The sequence below is a fragment of the Lonchura striata genome, chromosome 8, assembly GCF_050655825.1.
Source record: "Lonchura striata isolate lonStrDom1 chromosome 8, ASM5065582v1, whole genome shotgun sequence".
NCBI classification, from domain to species: Eukaryota; Metazoa; Chordata; class Aves; order Passeriformes; family Estrildidae; genus Lonchura; species Lonchura striata.
Genome location: NC_140710.1, coordinates 6,034,022 through 6,056,872, shown reverse-complemented (window position 1 = coordinate 6,056,872; position 22,851 = coordinate 6,034,022). Strand labels below are relative to the sequence as shown.

The following is a 22,851-nucleotide window of genomic DNA, read 5'->3' as shown; positions in this document are numbered from 1 at the left end:
CACATACCTTTTAACATCTTTGCAAAAGACAACAGGAACTTTGGCATGGAAATCCGACTCCACATCTGAGTACACAGCTAAGCAATGAAAGAGAAAAAACACACTTTGTTGCAAAGTTTCTTACACTTTTTCCAATTCTGTCTTTAAAATTACTATATTTATACAATGATTTTTCACAACAACTCAAGTGCTGTGTAGCTAAGCAATACCCATATTTTCTGGTTACTTTTAATGCTCACCACCAGTATCAGACAGCCAGGCTGTGCTCCTGACACAACCATGAGGCTGCAAGTTTTAGAAGTCTTGGAATAGCTCTCGGTCACATACATATGCTAGTGGAAAGCAGCTTTTGAGTTTACCTCTTATAATTCAGCCTATAAGAGGTTAAAACATTTTGCTCTGGCATCTGACACTAGTGCCCCAAATTCTGGCAACGTGAACTGGAGCATTCTCTTGCTGTAGCTTCTCATCTCTCATTCACACAAGCACTGGTGTTCATAAAAATCATATTCATAAAAACAGCCCAGATACTTTGGTTGAAAACCTGTCAAGTTTTCTAAGTTTACAGAAAATTTAAGCATAAAAACAACTAGGCAGCAGATGGAATGTTAAATAGAAATGAGATGCAACTAAAACTCACCACTGTTCTTCAAGATCTCAAGCACCTGGATCAGAACATCTGGTTGACTCATCTACAACGACAAAATTAGAGCATATTGACTTATTTAGACTAATATTTTATTTTACATTTTATTTCAAACTACTTGGGCTTCACAACTAGTAACTGTGTCCTTCAAAAAAGTGAAATAATTTGTCAGTATTAGTAAGTTAACTGTACCTGGCTACACCATGAAAACAGGTGCCAGTAAACCTCACAGCCAGCTTTCCTTTAGCCTACAGCTCTAGTGAACACTTCTGTTCTAGTTCTGCATTAACAGGATAAATAAAAGCACTTGCCATATATGCAAAAATTTCATTTCAATGAATACTACTAGACATGGACAGCAATAAAGAATTTTATGTCAGGACTTTCCCAGAAGTTTTAAAATGTTATCATTTTAAAACATATGCAAGTGCAGCAGTTGAGTGTCTATCAAGAATGTGCTGCTAATATCAGTAAACATGAACCAACAATTTCATTATCTAAAGAATGTCACTTTTATCCCAAATTTTAAAAGTGGAGGGAGGAATCCTACAAGAGCTTACAGTCTGAATCTTGAGCTCATGGAAGCACACTTAGCCAAGCCAAGTATTTTCATACTGCTTCAGTGCTTACTCAAAAAAAATTTAGAAAAAGCCTAGCATAAGGTTGTGCAAACAAAACAAAACAAAAGAAAAACCTCAAGAATTAAAGTTACCTAAAGAGCAATGAAAACGTCCTCCACAACATAGCTGACATCAAATCTAAGATTAGATGCTTTGTGCTATTCTAACACCATGTGCCCCAAAACAAGATGAAGCCAATGGAATAGAAATAAATGTGGATGGGCTTGATTTAAAAACCAGATCTACACACCTTAGGGGGGAATTTGATATCAATGTTAACGTCGCTGGTCTTAAAAGCAAATCTAGTTAAACAGGAGCCATACATCCTCAGGGAACAGTCTGGAGAGAGAGAAACATAATTATTTATCAGTTAGTAAATAAATTTTTCTTTAGTGGATGATGCATATGTTGCTTTAGATCCTGCATCTCACAAGTGGCACTCCCAGATTAATGAACACTTTCTCACTCTTGTGAGGGGTAGGCATTTCCATAACACAGCATCACAGGAAAACAAATAATTCAAATACTGTAATCACCAAATGTCTAAGCTGTTTTAAAGATTTTTTGCAATAGTTCTGTTTGTTTTTAATATAAAATTAAATATGAAGTAACAATAACTGTCACCATCTTAGTGTAGGAATTTATGGAACAGCTTTTGTTAACTACAGCTTGATTTCACTGCAGGTCTTAGCCAATTATAAAATTCTTTGATGCCTCACAGACTTCTCTATGAGGCACCAATCTGTTGATGCCATCAACAAGTTCCAACACACAGTTCCTTGCAAAATACATATCTAAAGCATAGCTTCAATACACTCCAAGTCACAGAGTACAGTGTCCAGTCAGTTTTAGTTAATGCAGTTACCTGCAAAGATGTAGAACAGATCTAAACTAACTAGGAAGTACCTACTCAGCAATAATATGAGAAATGCTATCCCATTCCATAAACAATAATTTAACCCAATTCACAATGAAATTTTTGCAGATGAAAACTTTTCTGTAATAGAAATTAGGGTCTCCCATACTTAAATCAGCTGAAAAATGAGAGTGTTCTCAATCCTTCCCAAATCCAACACCTGCTCAGGCAGGATCACCTAGAGCAGGTTGCCCAGACTGTGTCCAGTTGGGTTTTGAAAATCTGCACGGATGGAGAGACCAAAACCTCTCCAGGCAACCTGTGCCAGCATCCAACCACCCTCACAGCAAAGAGGGTTCTTGTATATCTTCCTTTATGTGTGTTCTTACCAAACTCATTCAATCAGAAACATCAGCAGAACTACTCCTAAAAGAGAAAATAGATCTTACACATACTTCAAGCCTATTGTCACTGCTGAGAAACCAGCCCTCTCAGAATCAAAGCCTGTATGGCTAATAATAATAATTTGCAATTCCTTCCAATGGCTTATCATAGTAGTAAGAATTTTTGCATAGTTCTAATGTGAGCTCAAGAGAAAATCATGCCAGAAGATCAGATGTTTTCTACACAGTGCATGAATTAAATTTTTCTGAATTTACAACTTAGGAAAACACATTCATTAAAACATAGCAGGCTTTGAAAAGGAGAATAACAAACTGTCATTTACTATTACAGATTGCCCTTCCAGTACTCCTACACCTCCACAGAAGCTCATCAGTCCAAACAAGTCAGCCAGACAAAGTAACAATAGTTTTCCTGAGCATTTATGTAGAAAATGTTATGTGAAAAAGCTTTGTCTTATGCTTTCCACTATCAGTAGGAAAACTCCCTGGAGTGCCAGAACAGAAGTTTGCACTAGGAGCCACTTACTATATAGCAAACAGATTTAGCAAATCTCCACCCTACAAACCCCTGTTCTATTCAGCACCTTATGTTTAAGCAGGTACTTCACAGAGCATCTAAAACTAAAGCTGATTATCCTGCACATACCAAAATCTTTTTTACAGCTGTATTATTATAGAGCAAAGAGAAAAAATATATTTCTAAAATAAATTGAATATATAGAATAACACCCAATTCCAACATAGATGAAATTAAAAATTTAGAACTTTTTTTGGCAATGCAATTAATATTTTCTCCTGTTCAGATGCACTGAACACCAAACCACCATTAGCACAAAGTCAACATTACTGCAGCTCCAAAAATCTGATTTCAAACTCCCAGTGCATTAACTATAGGAGCTGATGGGAAATCAATGCAAAGAAGCAACTGTCTACTTCTTGTTATCTTATCCTACCACTTTAAAGAGGATCAATAAACACATCAAAAACAAGGACAAATAAACACTAATATTTTCCTCTTTTTGTTAATTATTTTTAAAAGTCTGCATATATTAATATTGTACACTACCAAGATAATTTAACCCCAAATGCACTCATTCACCATTAACAAAGGTATCAAAAATATATATAAAAATAATGAAAATTTTTCACCTAAAGCAAATGGAGAATATTATGAATACCTGGTAAGGGCTGTTGAATAATTTTCTCCATCTCTTTTACAATCTCTTGCCGAATTCTGAAGTCCTCATCTGAGATGCCTTGTTCATTTGCTGCCTCAATGAGAGTGAAACTCAGAGCAGCCAACTGTGCAGACGAGGGCGGCGGGAGCGCCCGCAGCTCGTTTTCTTCTTGCTTTTCCTGAATAATTGGTGGATGATGTCATTAAAAACTGGTATTTTAAGAGGAAAAGGCTATCTCTTACTGCTATATTGGAACACGCTGTTTGCTGTTTGTGTCCTGACCAAGCACTTCCAAAGGGAAGAACTCTGCTTGGCCTAACTGGCAAATACAATAGTGTGGTCCCAGGAATGAGAGCAGATGGTCAGTGTTTAAAACAGAAAATGTAATTTCACAGCTGGCAACTGGAGAAGGAATCTTCTATATTCCATTCCTGAACCACATTTTCTGACAGTTCTGAAGCAGAATTCATCCAAGAAAATAAAAAGCTGTAATTGTTACTACATCATAAAAGTAACTGAGCTGGAAAAGTCAAATGGATTTTTGCAGATTGGATTGTACTTGAAGGAAAGTTATCAGAGGCAGAAAAAGTATTCCTAGCTCCAAGGGAATTTTTTAAGTTGACTCCCATTACTGCTTAAACAGCTGGTTCCAGAAAGTAATAGATTAAGTGCACCCAATCCAATAGCAAGAATGTGTCAGATACATGAAGTCATTTGGGACTCAAGTCATTTGGGACTAAGTACAACAACCTCTTGTTTCATCAACTACATGAAAGATGTGACTGAAATAAATAATAATCATAAAATAAATATGCACTAAGAAAACACAGTACAGTATGAAAATGTTTCTTTAGTTCTAGGCTGCATCTCTCATCTCTTCTGTTCTTATCTGAACAAATTAAGTGTAAGAAAGAATATGAGCATTTTTAAAATAGTATGGGATCTTTTTTATGTCGCCATGTTAGGACTTTTCTTGAGTTGGGAAACCACAGCTGCTGCTGAGCTTATTTGATTGTCACGTATCTCACAGAGCTGTAAACAGGAGAATTTTATGCAGTAACATTTAAGACAGTTACATAGGTATCACCATGATGCTGCACATAAAGCTACTGGGGTAATTGTTAACAAGTAAAACTGTTCCTTGTCCTCCATAATGCCATTCAGTGCTAAAGAAAGCTCATTGCTCAATTCTCATCTTCGTGCCCAGATGAAAAGCATGGTAAGGAAGCTTTTATAGATCAATCATAGGGCTGGCTCATTTCTTTAAGCATGATGCAATTTAGGAGACAGTAAGAGAACCAGAATCCTTTACAAATAATTACAGACCATAATGTAAAAATGTTACTTTCTGAGATTTAATGGATTTATGACATTTCGAGTCTTCCAGGTGATGACTTGCACACATTTTAGAATTAGAGCATTAATGAAAAACAGAAGTATGGCAAGAAATACATGGAAACATGTGAAAGTAATTTGACTGAATTTCAGGGAACGGTTATAGAAAGAGTAATTTTAACCATCTAAATCACAAAATCCAACATACTGGGCAATCTGTAGCTCTTCATCAGCATTTACAAAAATGGGCTGGCAAGACAATCTATGCACCTTTATTGGATTTCTTACATGTAACAGTTCTTTAGAGCAAACCATAGAACCATGGTATCTGATAAGGAAACCGGTTTTCTCTTTGTAAGCCTTAGAATTGTTTTTCATATTAAGTACATTAATAAACCCAGGGTGATGATGAATGAACTGAATCCTTCTGTCCTGTAACTCTTCTAAACTTCACAAGTCAGCCAAAGTAAAAAAAACCCATAAAAACAACATCCCCAGCCCCACCTCCAGTCCCTGGATGTCTTGCTACGAATGGCATTATTTTCAGAGAATAGAAAAATTGAATATATTTTTGTGTAATATATATTTCTCACCTAAGTTACCTTGCATTCTTTTACTAAAAGTATGATAAATTGCTCGCTACTCAGAGATACTAATTCAGAAGCGGTGACCAAAACTGTCCTTTCCTCTCTGCCTGGTAAATCATCAAACCCTTCCTCTTAAACAGAAAACAGAAATTTGTGGATCTCTGTTCAGCACACAAACTTTCACCTAAATGAACATGATCAAAGAAAACAAACCACGCAACAACAACAAAAAAAATTTCAAAAATAAAATAAAAAAGAGGATTATAAGAAAGAAAAAAATAGCCATAATTTTGCTAACTTACCATTATATTTTTCTTATGACGCTTTTCCTTAATATGCTTGTGGGCTCCCTGGATATTTTCAATGTGGACTAAGCAGAGCTTGCATAGATACTGACAGTTGGTGTATTCTGGGGAACGCTGAGGAAAAATTGCCATAGATTAAAACAAATATTTCTACCAGTAGTGCCTGAAAAACTAAATTCTTGGATAAATAAACTGCATTTAACTATTATGTAACACTTTTAATGTAAAGCTGCTTTGCAAACAGTAAGCAATTTTCAAGAAACAAGCAGAATTGAATTTTATGACAAGTGGGGAGAGTGAGGGAAGGAAGTGAGATGACTTGAATATTACATTTCTCAGTAAATGTAGTGAGGCAAGATTAAGGCTGTAGAGTTTATGCTTCTTAAGGCTGACCTAAAGACTAGTAAGCCATTCCCCTGTCAGGTGAAGCTTTTAATTACTGGCTAAATCTCAGCATCTCCCCGCCTTTCTCTGATGAGGAAATGGCAGCAGCTCAGCCAAGTGCTGCCCTGCTGCTGTGTCACACGGTGCTGTGTGCACCAGCCAGGGCAATGGCTCTGCCCTGCTGGGAAGGGTGTGGCCGGGCAGCCTGGGGAACACAGACACTTCCCCATCACTGCGCTCGGCCAAGGTGGGATCCTCCAGAAGGGCTGATGCTATTCCACTCTGATGGATGCTCTGGAATGCTCAGAACTGGAGACACCTGGGAGATCCCCAAGTGTGCAAGAAGGAGCCAAACGTCCGGAGATGATGGGGAAGAAGAGAACCTGTTTTCCCGGGGTCCATGAGGGGACACCAGGAAACCATTAAGGCCTGCTGGACTCAAAGGCAGAAAGGACTGCAAAGAGAAGGGGCTGTTCCCAAATACTCCACTTTATCTATCTCATCCTGCAATTGCATCTTCTTGCTCTAACAGATCACAGCTACAGAGATGGGAAACCTTTTGAAAAGCTCACTGCAGAGACAAAAGGGTTCAAAAAAAAACCACTTTAGTTTTTCTACAGATCTGTTAGATTTTTCCAATACCTGGGAGAGAAAAAGAAACTACTTTAACATTTTCATCTTAATTTTAATACATCTATATTTACTAAACCCAAAAAGTATACTGAAAATACCAGATGTTTAAAAAGTGACACAACAATGAATGAACACCATTTTAAGACACTGAGGTGGATTACAGATCAGTTAAACAAATTTGACTTACCATATAGAGACCTAAACCACTGTTAAATTTGGGCAAGTTTTTCCACTCACCGCTTACTGAGTTTGACCTTTTGCTTTTGGAAAAAAAACAGTCTGATATTCTCCAACTACAGAGTAAATATAAATTTAAAATACTACTTTAATTACCAATTCTCTTTAACCCTATTTTCGTTTTCTCTAAGACAAGTACCTAGTAAGATAAAATTAAACATCCATTTGGAAAACAACCTAAGACAGTTACACCTGACATGGGAAGATTCAAGTATTTGATGCCTGACAACTGAATTAGATAAAAAAGATTTTAACATTCTTTTAAAATAAAATGAGTATCAGCAGTAAAACTATTTTTGAAAAATGCTGTGTTTCTTTACAATATCAGTCTGCAGTACTATGCCAATAAATGTTGCCAGGAAGGCTGAATCATGTAATAACTTTTATTTTGCCTTTATTGTGAAGACTTTTAAAATAATCTAATTATGCTTAACTCCAATGAAAAGGGCAAAAACTCAAAATAAGACAGAAAAGTTACAGACCACTACTTGTGTAAGACAGATGCACCCAAATTAGCCAGGTCTCATGAAATTTGCCCTTGGATACTCAAGGAGTTAATCTATAAAAGAGCAGCTGTATTTGAAAGAACTCACAGAGAATGGGAAGGTTCTAGATCATCAGGAAAGAGAAATGTAAGAATATCTTTAAAGGGCTAAATCAGATGAGCCAAGGAATTAGACACCAGTCAGAATTAGCATTCAGAAAATTACTGTAATAAATTTTTAATAAGCACATAGGGAAAAAACAGGTCAGAAGTGACAACCTGATCTGCTACAAACAATTGCACTAACCCAATCTTAGGGTTGCTTTTTTAAAGATCAGTCATAGCTCTTGAAGAAGCAGCAGCAGACGTTGTATTTGAATTTTACAGTCTTTGTCACTTGTCATAGTACCAGTCTCAAAAGGAGACCATAAATAGTATCTAAATAAAGAATAGTAAGGTGGGAGCAAAACTGCTGAGAGAACTGTCCTCAGAGCACTTGTACCTAGAAGCATGTGCCAAGTATTCTTCAGCAGGGGTCCTTGTGGGGGCAGAAATATCCACAATTTTGTTGAAGAGGTAGGAAATGCAACAGAATGCTGACTATAAATGTAAAATATATTGACTTGGAAGAGGATACACAAAAGGTAAAATGACAAAAATTCAGAGATCACAAAAAGTGAAATGGAATAAATAACCTCCAACTAAATAATATCACAGCAAAACATAATTCCTTATGTATTATCAACTGCAACACATACAGAGCTGGGAATACCTCATAGACCAATTCTTAAGGAGAGGCCATGGGAATCATTGCTGTTCCAACATTAAGCCAACATCCTACTGCTACTAAAAAAGAAGAGAACCTAAACAACTTAAATATTGGAACAGAAAACATTCTGATACAGAAAATTTAAAAAATATTGTTCTGCAAAGGCTACATGTGCCACAAAAGTAACACTAAGTTTCCAATCTGTATCATCTGCCACAAGAAACTAGTCAACTACTAGAGACAGTATCAGAAAGTGACTTGTTATTAAGAAAGAAACAGAAGCAGCAGGCTGTAGTAGAAACACCACCCAACCAGAAATATGGTGATGATAATGAAAGAGGACACACATTTTCTTTTTTATCTGATAAATAACCCAACCTACTTTTTCAAGTCTGGAGATATAATCTCTTTCCAGACGTTCTTCAGCTTGTTTCAATCCTAGTTGCTGTTCAACTGTCAGATTAGATTCATCAATAACACCAGTATTTTCTAAATAATCCGCTTCCAATGTATGTTCTTTTGTTGATTCAGAATTCTTTATTTTACCTAAAGCAAGAAACAGTTACTTTCTTCAGAGTAATTCAAGGAGAGGAAAAGTGAAAATTAGAGTACAGAGCAGCTAAGAAGCAGACAAAAATTAGAGCTACATTCCAGTTTTTTATCCAAACACTGGCCAAGATCACCTTAAACATTAAAATCGTTCCAGTATGTTAACTAGTATTTTAAAAGGACTTCAGAGACTAATCTGCTACTAAAAGTGCTGTCAAAAACACAACATATAAAGGCAGATTAATTCTGTGTTTCAATCAAATTCACAGTCTCTTAAATTGTTCAAAGCAAGAAAGGGTTTTGCCATCCAGAACAGAGTAAACACGATCCCAATGCCCTACTGTAAAAGAAACAATAAACATTAGGCATAAAATTATTGTACACAACACATTTTGTTAAGGAAGTAAATCAGAGAACTGCCTCAAAGACGTTCACCCAGATGACCCTACAGAGCCAGTCAGCAGGCAGTGCCAGCCCTCAGCCTGGAAGCTGCTGGAGTCACACCTGAACGCTCCGTGACACCTCTCGCCCACAGGCAGCAGCCACTGAGCTCTGCACCGCTGCTGCTCCCAAACTCAGCCCAGTGCCACGCGGCCAGTTCCTCCACATGCCTGTGCACTGGTCACAGGCCACTCATCTCTGCAAACAGCAAATTATTCCAGTCGCTTTTACATAAGCAAAAGTGAGGATTATTTGTGCTTTGTCTTTTCCTTTTGCTTTCCTTTCAAATGAGATCAGTGTCCCCAGACTAGCAAGGAATCAAAGCTGAGTAAGTTTTCAAGTCCTGGTTTCTCAGTGACAGATGGTCTCCACAGTACATAATGGTGGTCTACAAAGAGCTGAGTGATCACAGGATGCTGCCACTTGAACTTGTTTTTCCTGTTAAACACTATTAAGACAGCTAAAAAACCACACACTTTGTTATTTTCCTTGTATTTCCATATAAGCAACTGCTGTAGCTGTGGGAAATACTTCAAACACAAGGTCTACACTGGCTGACATCTTAAAACAGCATTTTAATTAAAGACAAAAAGCATTCTAAAGAAGCGTGATAAATCCTGAGCTATGGAATTAGCCTGGTGAGACAAGTTTGATCAATATATTTAATTTTGACATTGAAAAACGTGTAAGAAATGCACACTCGTAAGGGTAACCACTGATGGATGACAGGTATTCCAGAGCTCCCTAAATCAAAAAGGCACTTGCCAAAGCTTACTCTAAACATTTTTAGTAACAAAAAGAGCACAATGGTCACAGAAAATAAGTAAATATTTCCCCTCTACCTATAACAGGAACTTTTCTTGCCCATTTTCCCCCTGATCTTTCTGAAAAGCAGTAATAACTGGCATTTCCCTGGGTGGCAATGATATTAGGAAGGGTTCCCCCTTCCTAAGACACTATATTCACAAAATTGCCTAAAACCCACGCACACTAAGTAGCTTACAAAGATGTTTAGGTCTTAGGCATAAGAAAAAAGGACAGCTATTATCATAATCTCTTGTTTTCTAAGCAATATGCTTGTATGAACATCATGTTCTTTCTAAATGCAATCAGCAACTTCGTACATGTGAAAAAATAACACGACCAGAAACATTTCAAAGCTCATTTCAGACTTTCAGCAACTGCACCAGAAGAAAATGGAATAAGGCAGTGTTAACTAATACTCACTGAAGTCATCAGGCTTATGTTCCATTTTTCTTTGATCTGCAGCAGTCTTACCAGGATCACCAGCCTGATCAACACTAGTCTTCAAAGTATGAACTCCCACTGGATTTTCCAGCACCAGCTTCCCTTTCTGAGGAGCTGTTAAGCTTTCCATGCTGACCCCATTCCCTGAAACATGGGAGCCTGGAGCATTTTCTCCCACTGGTTGGCCTTTTGTCTGTTTCAAGCTTTCCATTGCTGATGATAAATTAGAAAATTTTTTTGCTTTTCCATGACTTCGATCCTGAACATTTGATCCCAAATCTTTAGTTCCAGGAATACAACTATTTACTTTGCATGATTTGTTTTCTCCTTGTTTTTCAGAACAAATATCATTTTGTTTACTTTTTCTGCTGCTATTCCCGCTTGGAGAACTTCTCCCAACATCCTTCACAGATTTGTCATTTCTATTATGTTTATAATTTTGATTAATTGTAACTTTGACTGTTTTGCCTTCCTCACAGACAAGACGGACAGACTTCCTTGGGTCATGATTTCCATTCTTTGAGCTCTTGGCCTCTTCCATTATAGTGAAGACCTGCTTCTCCTGTCTCGAGACCACTTGAAGTGCAATTCTTCAGCAATTTGCCGTTGATTTTAAATCCTCTGCGCAGGCAAGGATTGTAGCTGATTGTCTACTGAAGAAATAATGATAAGTTATTTTTAAAATTAAGGAAAAAGACTAAATCTCTATGTAGACAGCATATTAAATAAACTTCTCTAAAGGAAGGTGCTAATACAAATTATTATAGGAAGCATATTCCCCCCACAGGTGTAAGTACGTTTTCACAATACATTCCAGTATTAAAGTAAAACTCATGAAAATTTTGATCATTTTGATTTGTATTTAAAAGACGAGGGCTATGAAGAGAAAAAAAAAAATGGCAAAACATGCTAAAAACCACTCAGTGATAAACCTGCCAACAGCTTGCTTTTTTCTTTCCTTCCTATTTCTGACTTTCTGAACAAAAACAAGAACCAAGTCTGCAACTACATTGGGAAAAAAAAGAAAAAAATTTAGCACATCTAAAAAGTATCACTCAATAAACACACAGCTCAAATTAGCCACTAGAGGAAACTAATTCTGTTTCCAGCAAGGCAAGCAAGCTCCATTTTATTAACTGATTTTAAAAAGCATTTAGAGATATAGCTCAAAGTATTAATAATAAACCTGACCAATCAATCACCTGCAGCTCCTATTATCATACAAATTAACTGTCAGCAATTAAGTAAGATTCTTTTAAAAAAACCCTCACAAATAGTAAATATTTTCTTTAGCTGCAGATTAACTTTTCTCATCTAAACCTCAGGCCTTTAGGTGGTATATGATCATCTGAGATTTATGTTGGAGACAACTCAATGCTTGTGTTTCCAGTGGGAGGAGGTTCAGCATAAGTGGGTCTGTTTGTAAGGAATTAGTCTTACTAATATGGAAAATGAAGGCAAGAATCTGCAACAAAGATACGGATTTTTTTTCTTGTAATAACATTTAGCAATTGAAAACTACAAGAATTAAGTATTAGACAAAGAAGAAAATTTTTGTAAAACTATAACAAAATATGGAGTGCAGAGGTTCTCTCTTTCCTGTCCAGATGCATATTTGCCAGGTAAATGCATGACCCATGGAAATTTCTGGGTTTTTGAGAACCCATCATTTATCATTTAGTGAAGAAAATAAATAGAAAAGCCTATGAATTACAGTCATTAGAAGTATCACAGCATACTTTTGTACTTTAGAAACAATAACCAGAATGAAGGATCAGATGAAAATGTCTGCTTTAAAAAAAAAAAAAAACAACAAAACCCTTCTGAATATTATCAGTATAAAGCACAGTCATTTTTTTCAGGCTATATAATACAGTTACTATCTTATTTTAATGAGACACAATTCAGAAAATACTTCAGGATACAAAGCATGTTCTAAAAAGGGTTATCTTAAGTTACTATTGATATAATTGAAAATATGTATTTTTCAAAGGTGAGAAATCAAAGAAACAAACAAAACTCACAAGAATTTTCCTGAAGATGCTGTCAGCATCACATTCTTTAGTAAAATATAAAAACTGATTAAGAAAAAAAAAAATCTCCATTCCTAAATTGGTTCCAATTGCGAAGTATTTTATCTCACAAATACATTCAGTTAATATTGCAACTATTTTCTATTAAACACTGACTGCACATGGTTCTTACTTCTAGATCAAAATTCACAAATATTGAATAATATTTGCCTTTGGATTGTAGCTAGTCATTCCCATAGCAATTCTAATCAAAAAGCAGCAGGAACTCTTGCCCAGCTGTACCAGCACTGCTGAAGCCTCAGGGTGGCAAGGAGAGCCCAGGGTCCCCGCAGGTTAGCTAAATTCAAGTTACTCCAGTCCCTGAGCTCCTGTACAAAGCTCTGTTCTAGAGATTGGTGAGCTGGTATAGCTCTGTACACGTCACTGTCTTTAACCTCTACACTAGGTTTCGATTTTAATTTCATGTAACCAGAAGAGCAACGAGAACATGATTTTTCAAATTCTAAACTAACCATGCTTTACTTGCTCAACCTGAGGAGGGGAGAAAAACTCCCCAAACCAATAAACTAACCCAAACCACAAAGACTCTCGGCAATGGCCCGTTGAGCTCCGGCCAGGGGCACGCCGAGGCCGGCTCCGGGCTGGGGGAAGCAGCTCGGGCAGCCCCAGCTCCAGCCGGGGCAACGCCGCCCTTCGCTGCCCACGCCGCGCCCGCTGCCACCGCCGGGGCTGCTCCCTCCCCTGGGCAGCGCTGCCGGCACCCAAACCGGAAAACCAATCCAGCCGAACAGAAAGAAAGCTGGCACCCGGCAGCAGGAGGAGGAGCACGCCTGGCCATAACAAACAACTCCTAGGGTGGGGACAACTCCTGTTGGCGACGCGGCCAGATTAAACCTACCGGCATTAGAGGAAAAAAGGGGCTGCATTTTGGTTGTTAGAGTCAGATTTTGAAAGTAGGTTTTTAAAAAAACTGCAAAAATTATTCAAAATATTTTATCGCCTCCATTCAATTAAATACACAATTATCTATTCAAAGAGAATGTATAATCTTTAATCAAATGTACAAATGTACAAATGTGATGGGAAAAAGTAACTAAAGAAACTGCTAGTAAAAACTGGTTCTCCCAGCTAATGATTTGAGTACTGTGATAGTGTTACATATCAAGAATGTAATCAAATGTAAGTAGATAATGTTAAAAAGCAGATATAATCTTTATTCCTAAGAAATATGAATTAAGAGAGATCATGATATTTCATAAGACAAGAATACTCTACAAAATAGAAGTTAGGAGTTCCACAATGAAATGCAGAATCTGAAATGCAAGTGTAATAATAATGTTGAACTTTGGGACTTCTTTTTCTTTCCTTTTCCTCTTTAATACTGAAATGATTTAGCTAACAAAAAAAAAAGTTAACTGCTGCAACATATTCAATAATAAATAAATAAACCAACTACTAAAACTCAATATGAGAAACAAAAAGAGACCTCTTCCGAACCCAGGACAGACACAAAAAGATCATCCTCTGTCAGGCATTGGCCATCTACATATGACCAGAGGGAGAGAGAGAAATGGGGAAAGGAGTGCCTCTAAAAACAAGTTGGTTGGAAACAAAACTCTGGAATGGAGTGAATCAGTGCTGAGATGGCATCTTTGTAGAAACCTGGATGGCACATCTTATTCACAAGCTCAGGCTTATACCAATTTGCCAGACCTGGAATCAAAGCGGAATTTTCTCCCAGCCAAGCTGGCAACAAAACCAGAACATTTTGCCTGCGTCTGCAAAGTGGGGTATGATTAACCTGTTGAAACCAGTTCAGCATATTTCAATAATTCAATATCCCAGTGTTACATGGGACTCAGTTTCCCCTGCTTTCTGAGGGTACAGTGCCAACTACTCCTTTGAAATCTAGCTCAGCTCTTGGCCCTTTTTAGAAAAATCACCTGGCTGAAATACAACAGCTTGAGGTCAGACAAGATACCATCTGACTTTAAACTCCAGAAAAGTATAAAAATCTATACATACTTACAGCAACCAAATTAAAAATGTTTTAAATCAGCTTTGGTTAGAATTCACTTTGGGCTCACGAAATGAAGAAATGAGAATGTTTCACTTTCATTTTTGCCAGTTTCTTTTGTTTCCTCCACCTTGCAGACTAAAAATTCTGCACTTGAATTGCAAAGAATCAGACTAAGGCTTACTTCCAAACAGAGGGAAAAAGAAAACAACTAAAAAACCTTCAAGAAGATAGTTCTACCTATTCTACCACGTTTTCCTCTCAAGTTGTTCCACTGTATGGAACTCCCTCAAACACATACATTTGAAGTCAGAATCTAACAACAGGGCCTCTTCAAAGATGAAGGCCAAGTTAAGCTGTGAGCTCTTGCATTCTGAGCTGCTCTTTTGCAAAGCTTTTTTAAAATCATTTCATTAACAGCAGAACTGACTCTACCTGGTTTCCTACACATTCATTTTGTGCTCCTCTGTCACACTCTATCACAGCCCCATGGGCAAGCAGAGCAGACGTGCTGGAGCTCTGTCTGATTTGTAGCTACTCCCTACAAGGAAATGGAACTTCCTCCTGCTTCCCCCTTAGCAGAGACCTCTCCTCTGTTGAGGCATAATTGTTCCAGAAAACAGACAGAAACTCAATGACCCTTTGACATTACTTCAAATATGTTCTAAAATATGGTCCCAACTGGCTGAAATGTCCAAAAGTAGGGACTACAGTATAGAAAGGCAACTAAAGAGAAAGAGAACAGGCTTTTAAGTTTTGTTTCCCTGGGGAGTCCTAGATAAAATATAAACACAGAAAGTACTACAAACATAAGTGTTATCACCCTGTTTCTATAAAGCATTCCCTCCTTTGAGATAGGGAGACTTGTATTTTATCCAAGACCTGCTTTTATCTCTCCCATTATGATTGTCCTTAAGCTCAAATCTCACAGCCAGCCTTCCAACTCTAAGTGGGGTGATTAACCTCAGTGCCCCCCTCACCTCACTACCAATATAGCCCAGCTGAACTTCCTCAATAAAAATAAAAGGAAATTCTGCAAACAAAGGTTACAGCCACAGTGAGGAACAATAGGAAAAGTTGTCTTCTGCACTCTGCTTAGAATGCAGCACAGGTGATGTCTATGGACACCCCTAATGTGCTGGAGTGGGGGAGTCTTTTCTGACTGTTTACAGCCTTAGGCCCATTTTTCTGTCTGAGAACTTCTAAAAATCATTCAAACCTCTCCCATGATCTTTGTAAATAGTTTAAAAAATTATCACACATTTATGTTTGGTTTATGATGAATTAGACACAACTTAGTACTACCTACTACCCATGCTTGATGTTTTTCCAAAGTACTTACAACTAAAACTATCAGAGATTACTGGCCACTAAAGCGCTTCAGACTCCACCAGCGCTAAACCCATAGATATTCTTTAGTAACAAATGTAAGTGCTACATAGCGTCCCAGAACTTCCTCCTACTACAGACTATAGAATTTATCCTGGTAATGGTAATACTGCTAAAATCTACTCAGAAGGAAGTCAGCACAGTGCACATAAACTTTAACACACAAATCAAGGATGCAACAAAACTGGCACTCTGGGCTCAGTGAAGATTGGAAGCTCTGATGCTGTATTTAAAATGTGGAAGATTGAAAACTTCTAAGGAGTCATCACTCGATATATAACTATGTTAATAAACATATGTAAAAATATATAACACTGTAACAGGATGATATCTGATTTACAGAAGTACTGGTGAATAAATAACCTAACGAGAAAGGCTTTGGCTGATACAAAACTTAGTAACATATGTAGGTGCAAATATCTTACAATTAAATCTTGAACTGAGCAAAATATGCTGGATGGGAGATCCATAAGGGATACGCTTGTTACAGATTACTCTGCATTGACTCACTGTTTCTTCTACAGCACTGTATGACTCACTGAAGAGGTGAGAAAAACTAACGTCACCCAACGCCAAGAACTACCTCTTTCTGACCCTACTACTGCTGCTGCCTCCCTGGCCAGGCTCGGGAAAGCTGTCCTCTCTCAGTCACACCTGCTGTGTAACAACAGTCTCCCCTGCCTCTCTATTTCATATAGGCTCCTCATGCTTTTGTACATTTTGGTTCTGATCCTACATTTTACTGCAATAGTCCTTTACACCTCAGACCCAACTGCAGCAAACCCTGAAGCGGAAAGAGGGGCAGCACCCAAAACCCCCTGAATGCCACGCCGTTCATGCTGAGAGCAGAGCAGGAACTGACACAAGGGAGCTCTAACTTCAAAAACAAACACACACATCAGTCCAAGTACCTGTGAGGAGGCTGGGGAAGCACAATACAGCACTGCACTGCTTTAGAGCCTTTCAGAGGCTTCCAGATGCCTCAAGTGATCACAAAACTGGTTTTAATGGCAGCCACACACTGAAACCCATTTTTGCACCTTGATCTTAACCTCCAGTTATGCTCAGTGCTATCCTAAATGACAATACAGCAGTATGTATTGTGGTGTAGAAACTTATCTGGATCTTGTATTTAAGCAACAGTGAGCCCTTCACCCAAACTGGAATCCTTGAGGAAGGGATGGTCTTTGAACTGCTTCATAGCAGCTGCGAACCAGTTCACAAATTACACTGAGAGCAAACAGATCTTCTACCAGTACCCTTATGCCTGTTCACCAGCACCCAGCACCTTCCCTAGTGGAAGAAACATGCTGAAAATCACAACTTGAGGAAAACTGTCAAGCACACAGCCACACTCAGCAGACTGAGTCACAATCGTTTGTAACACAAAACTGATTCCAGACTCCTGTGTCAAGCTTTGCTGACACCGAAAACTAAAATCTGAAAGTTACTTCTTGCTGGCAGTAGTATTTAATGCATCAACAGAAATGAAAATGAAATCTAAGAACATCTGATAAATTGGTTTTTTTCCAAAGACTTGCTGAAACCTTAGAACCAAAATTACAAACCAAGGATACAGTATGAGTACATATGCATGTATGCATGCACTTCTGTGAAAATAAAAAAAAAAAAGGTAAAAATTAAATTCATGTGCATTGTTACAAAATCTAGGTCTTTTGTACTTCTAAGTTAAACAATTTATCAAGCAATATACAAAATACTCTTAATGTGCCAAAAGCACGAGAAATGTTGACTTCCACTGGATTGCTTCCATTGTGCAAATTAATCCACTAAGCAAATTGCAGGATCCTTCTTTCTATTAGTTCTCATTACAAGCCAGTACCTGTATTGCATTATTTCACTAAGATAGTGACAAAAATAAACTTAATGTAGTAGAAATGCTTTGTACAATTTAAAAAACCCAGACTGCAACTTGACTACACTCTCAGTCAGACTGCCTTATGGAATCAACATGAATACAAAAAATCCTGAACCATGACTGATAAGCAGATCCACAAGACAGTTAAGAGAAGATCCTCAGGAACATCTTGCTTTCAAGTACAATGCAGGGAAATCTTGGCCCCCTTTCTTTCTCCCCATTGCAGAATTTCCCTTCAGAGAAAGAACTACATAAATGCCCTGCACAGTGCAGGTGTCCCGGGGCATTTAGCACTGCAAGCTGAGGGATGAGAAAAAAGTCCCAGCTGTCCTCTGTGCAAGAACAGAACACAGGAGGAACTTTCTGATCCCTCTGTATCTTCTGGGAACATATCCCAATATATGTTCTGGGAAAAGGTAATTTTATCATAAAATTAATTTTATGAAGGTTTTCACTAAAGTTAAGTAGAAAAATTATTAAAAAAAGCTCATTGCAAAATTGGTATTTGTAAAAGAGACCTCTTACTCCTAATATAGCATCTTCTGCCAGGTACTGTAATTAAGTCATAGTTCCATGGCTGGCTTACTTTTCTTGTCACGGAAATAATTATGTCATAACTATCTGGGGTCAGACTATCCAAAAAGCAACCACTGAAACCGGGAACACAAGTCAACACCATAAACAACATGTATCCTCTATTTTCAAGAAATGTAACGACCCCTGAATCCAGGGCACAGTGCTCAGGAAGCCAAGTGACATGGAGGTGGCATGGATATAAAAAAAAATTATTAGATCCATACTTATAACTATCTTTTTAACGTACTAATCTCTACCTTAGCTTAAATGCGACTGTATTGTTTCTCTGTGTTTACGAGCTCATCCTCCTTTGACATACCCAGAAACAACCTTAAAAGCCAGGAGGCCTCAGGTAATCCGACACATTCAGCCAACTGGCAAATTGCAACACATTGCAAAAGCAGCAAAGTCGTTCAGCTGTATTTGTATACAAAATAAGCCAACAAAAGAGCACAACCACGTAGGCGAAGGGATGCCTGGGTGTCACTCCAGGCAGATTGCAATCCACGGAAAGGAGAACCTCTCACGGCGGAGCGGGCACGGCTCTCGAGGGCAGCCCCGCACACGGGGCATTTCCCCGCGGGCCTCGCCGACCGCCGTGGTCTCTCCCCCCGCATTATTTAATTCCACGGGGCGTACGAACAACAAACCGCGAGCACCAGCTCCGGCCCGGATGCGCCCCCGGGGGCCGCCCGGTCCCCCGCTGACCTTGGGGCGGCCCCGGCGCTTTCCCCCGCCCGGCGCGGGGCCCGAGGCCGCGGCGGGCCGTCGAGGCGGGGCAGGGCTGGGGCGGGGGGCGCCGGCGCGGACGGGACCCCCCGAGCCCGCCTCGCCGCGGGCCGCCGCCCCCGGCCGCGGGGAGCCCCCGGCCCCGGTACCTGTGTGGGCGCTAGCGGAGCCGGCGCGGCGCCCCCGCCATGCCCGGCTGCGGCTGCTGCAGGCCCCGACGGCAGCGGCTCAGTCCGGCCCGGCCGCCATGTCAGCGGCGCGGTGCATTGTGGGGCGAAGGCGGGCGGGAGCGCCCCGAGGGCGGCGGCGCTGCGGGGCGGCGGCGGCGGCGGCCGGGACCGGGCCGGGCACGGTGCCCGCATCCCCCGGCCCTGCCGGGGAGCCCCCCGTGCCTCAAAACCTCCCCCTTGTTGAGGGGCCGACGCGTCCCCGTCTCCCCCAGCGTTCTGGGCATCCCTCCCCCAGTGCCACAGCGGCAAGCGGGGATGAGGGAATAAGCAGCATATATTTTTTTTCTTAATTCCCCCCCCACCAACAGCCATCCTAGTTTTCCCCCTTGTTTCTCTTCCCAGGCCTCTTCTTACGCATAGAATCAGCAAGATTGGAAGAGACCTTTAAGATCCCAGTCCAACCGTGCACCCCGCGCTGCCACTGTGTCCCCACAGGCACAAAAACCACAGCACCCAGCGCCAGCTCCAGGCGCACCTGAACACCGCCACGGATGGCGACAACCGATTCAATGCCCGACCACCCTAACGGGGAACAATTTATTTCTTAGTATCTAATCTGAATGTCCCGTGTCTCAGCGTAGAACCATTTCCTCCGGTCCTCTGCATGCCGGCACGGCAGAAGGGGCCGGCCCCTCCTCACAACACCGTCCTGTCAGGAGAGCGATGAGCAGCCGCTGCCCAGGCCCTGCGGAGCGGGGTAGGGCTCGCTGGAGCCCGGGCATTGATCCCCGCCTCCCCAGGGCTTCTCGCCCTCCTCCTGTGCTCGGTGGAGAAGCTGTGCCGGCTGTGCTCCGGCGATCTGGGGAAATGACTCCAGGCTCCCTGACCTTGGCTATGAAGCTGGCCCCGGCAGCAGCCAGGGACAGTGGCTTGGCCAGCGTGCCTGCTGGCAGACCCGCAGGTCTCGGGGGAGAAGAGCCAGCCTGCCGGCTCTTGGCAGTGCTGGACGGTGACCTAAAGGCACTGGCAAGTGCTTGTCTGAGGCAAATCCCTCTGTGATCCAGTACTACCCCTTTTTGGCAGTGAAATGTGTTGTTGGCACTTCCTAGCCCAGGCTAAGGAGGCCTTTCTAGGAAAACAAGGCACTAAAACATCAGTGTTGAACTACGAAAGGGGTTCAAAGGAAACTGTTAAAAGTAATATGAATAATAGTGCTGGAAACACTACCTCAGGGAGTCTGTGTAGACAAACAAAAGTTGCAAAATCTGTAATACAGGATTCTGCAAATACTGACAAGACATACTCCTGAATGTATTGTGAAGCCAGTATAATCCTTAGAGGTAACCTGGGTTTCTTTGGGCTTTTTTTGTGTTTGGTTTTGGGTTTTGGTTTTGGGTTTTTTTTTGGTTTTTTTTTGGTTCACTTGAAGTTCACACTTTACAAAATTAGGACTGGGTAGCTCAGGGTATTGCTCATGGGATTCACCTTTAGGTATGTGGGCCAGTCCAGAGCAGCAGCAACAGAAACAGCAGTGCTGCCCTGAGGACAACTGAGGTTAACTGGGTGGTGGTTCCAGCCTATTACAATTTATTTGACCAAGATTTCTATTAGGTTTAGTAGGCCAAAGAGTAAATTGCAGAAGTAGCTAGATTATACTTGCTGCTGGATACAGTCCTCCTAGATCAACACTGAGACATGCTAGTGAGCAAACACATGCCAGTTTGCAAACCTGACTAGCATATTTTCTTCAAATAGTTGGATAGACTTTAATATGAACTGGTAGAGCAGTTTGGCTCAGAAAACTCACACCAGTATAAAGCCAACAGTCTTTGACATAGTCTCTTTCTCTGTGTTCAGGAACAATGCCTCCTTCTTTGCTGATGTTAAAGAATATTTTATTGCAGGGAGCATTATAGAAACATGGCACTAAAAGAAGAAACAGAGTTCTACTGCCAGCGGGCCATTATTTAAAGAATTCCTAATTCAATGCCAGTAATTAAAAACTTTCAGATTCTGGGATCAGTTTGTAGGAGAAAATATTACTCTGAAAGCTACTAAATTTTATCTAAAAATCAGACATGATAATCATAAAACTGTAGGAAGTAGATTTTATAAAATCCCTTTCTAGAGCAAAACTTGCTTCTTATGTTGCAGTATGATGCCTCATTTTTAGTCCTACACCCAAGCAACTAAAATATTCCTCAAAAATGTGTATATTGTAGATGTTTTTAATTTTCTGAAAAAAAAAACTTACACTGATCATAATTTTTTACAAGATTATTTTTAGAATTTACTAGGGTTAAAAATCTTTTAAAATTGATATACCATAATAAAGCCCTGTTCTCTTTCTCCAGATTTGTCTGAAGAAACTCTAAAGCTTCTTAGATAATTTACTTATAAAATGAGGAAATCATACTTGACTGTCATCTTGGTCAATAGTACAGCCAGGAAAGTATCCAGGAAAATACCACTTATCTGCAAAGAAATTCACATTCTCATCACAATGTATCTTTCCTGCAGAGAGCTTGGCAGAAGATTTTTCCATCTATCCACCTATATATTTTTGTAACATATTACATTATTTCTTGATATTGGGTGTCTGCTTAAACTGAAATTCACAAAAAATGTGAAAAATCTGAAATGCTTAAAAACTGCAAATATAGCCATATATGGCTTCTTCCCTTACAGTAATGCCAGTCATGGTTGAATTACCTAAGCAAATTTAATCAAAATGTCAAAGATCTACCAAAATTCAGGTTGGTTTTTTTTTTTAAAAAAAAAACCAAAGTGAGATTACAAAATGTAATTTTCTCTTAAAAAGGTAAATTTCCAATATGCCTTGGAGCCACTCTTGTTTTCTGTAAATCACTGCATTTTCCTTTTCTTTGCCAAGAACTATCAGAATCATAGCCGTCCATGACTGGCCAGTTTCTTGGTCCAAGAAGAAATCAATGCCCATCAAAAGCTTTCTATTGTTGTTACTTTGTAAGTACAAATCCTTTTCTTCCAGCGGGCATAGTAGCAAATTGTACAAATAGCTTTTTTTTTTTTTTGCAAACAACCCAAGAATGACATCAGTGCACTGAGGCAGTGTTTTGGCTCTGAATGTCTGAGTGCTTTGATACCAAACCCAGTTCCTGATGCTTTATGGCTCTTTCTTGCTTGAAAACCCTCCAGCAGTGTGGTTTCTCCCATCTCACACAGTGAGATCCGTGGTTTGGCCATTCACTTCTCACCAGCCAGGTGCAGGCAGAGCTGCGTTTCCTGCAGGCCTGGCTGATGTGGCTGTTTTGTGTGGCGTGTCGGTGATTCTGGCTCTGCTGTGACTCTCGTTCGGAGCACTCGCCTCAGTAACCAGTAGCAACCAAGCCACTGCTGTCCT

General features: G+C 39.8%; 1 protein-coding gene across 3 annotated transcripts in view; it reads right to left on the bottom strand.

Moving 5' to 3' along the window:
- The window catches only part of TUT4 (terminal uridylyl transferase 4), a 43,249-nt gene extending 23,687 nt beyond the window's left edge, over positions 1-19,562 (bottom strand). For 2 of the 3 annotated variants that reach the window (XM_021529457.3, XM_085586253.1), the window contains exons 1-8: positions 19,449-19,562; positions 10,656-11,329; positions 8,821-8,984; positions 5,929-6,045; positions 3,705-3,882; positions 1,517-1,605; positions 641-692; positions 8-77 (exon numbers count right to left, since the gene is read on the bottom strand). In XM_021529457.3, coding sequence (XP_021385132.2) covers positions 8-77; positions 641-692; positions 1,517-1,605; positions 3,705-3,882; positions 5,929-6,045; positions 8,821-8,984; positions 10,656-11,217 — 1,232 coding nt within the window. In that variant the 5' untranslated portion in view covers positions 11,218-11,329; positions 19,449-19,562. The remainder of the gene's footprint in view (positions 1-7; positions 78-640; positions 693-1,516; positions 1,606-3,704; positions 3,883-5,928; positions 6,046-8,820; positions 8,985-10,655; positions 11,330-19,448) is intronic. The other variant, XM_021529465.3, reaches the window with a different exon arrangement.
- Between the last annotated feature and the right edge of the window lie 3,289 nt (positions 19,563-22,851).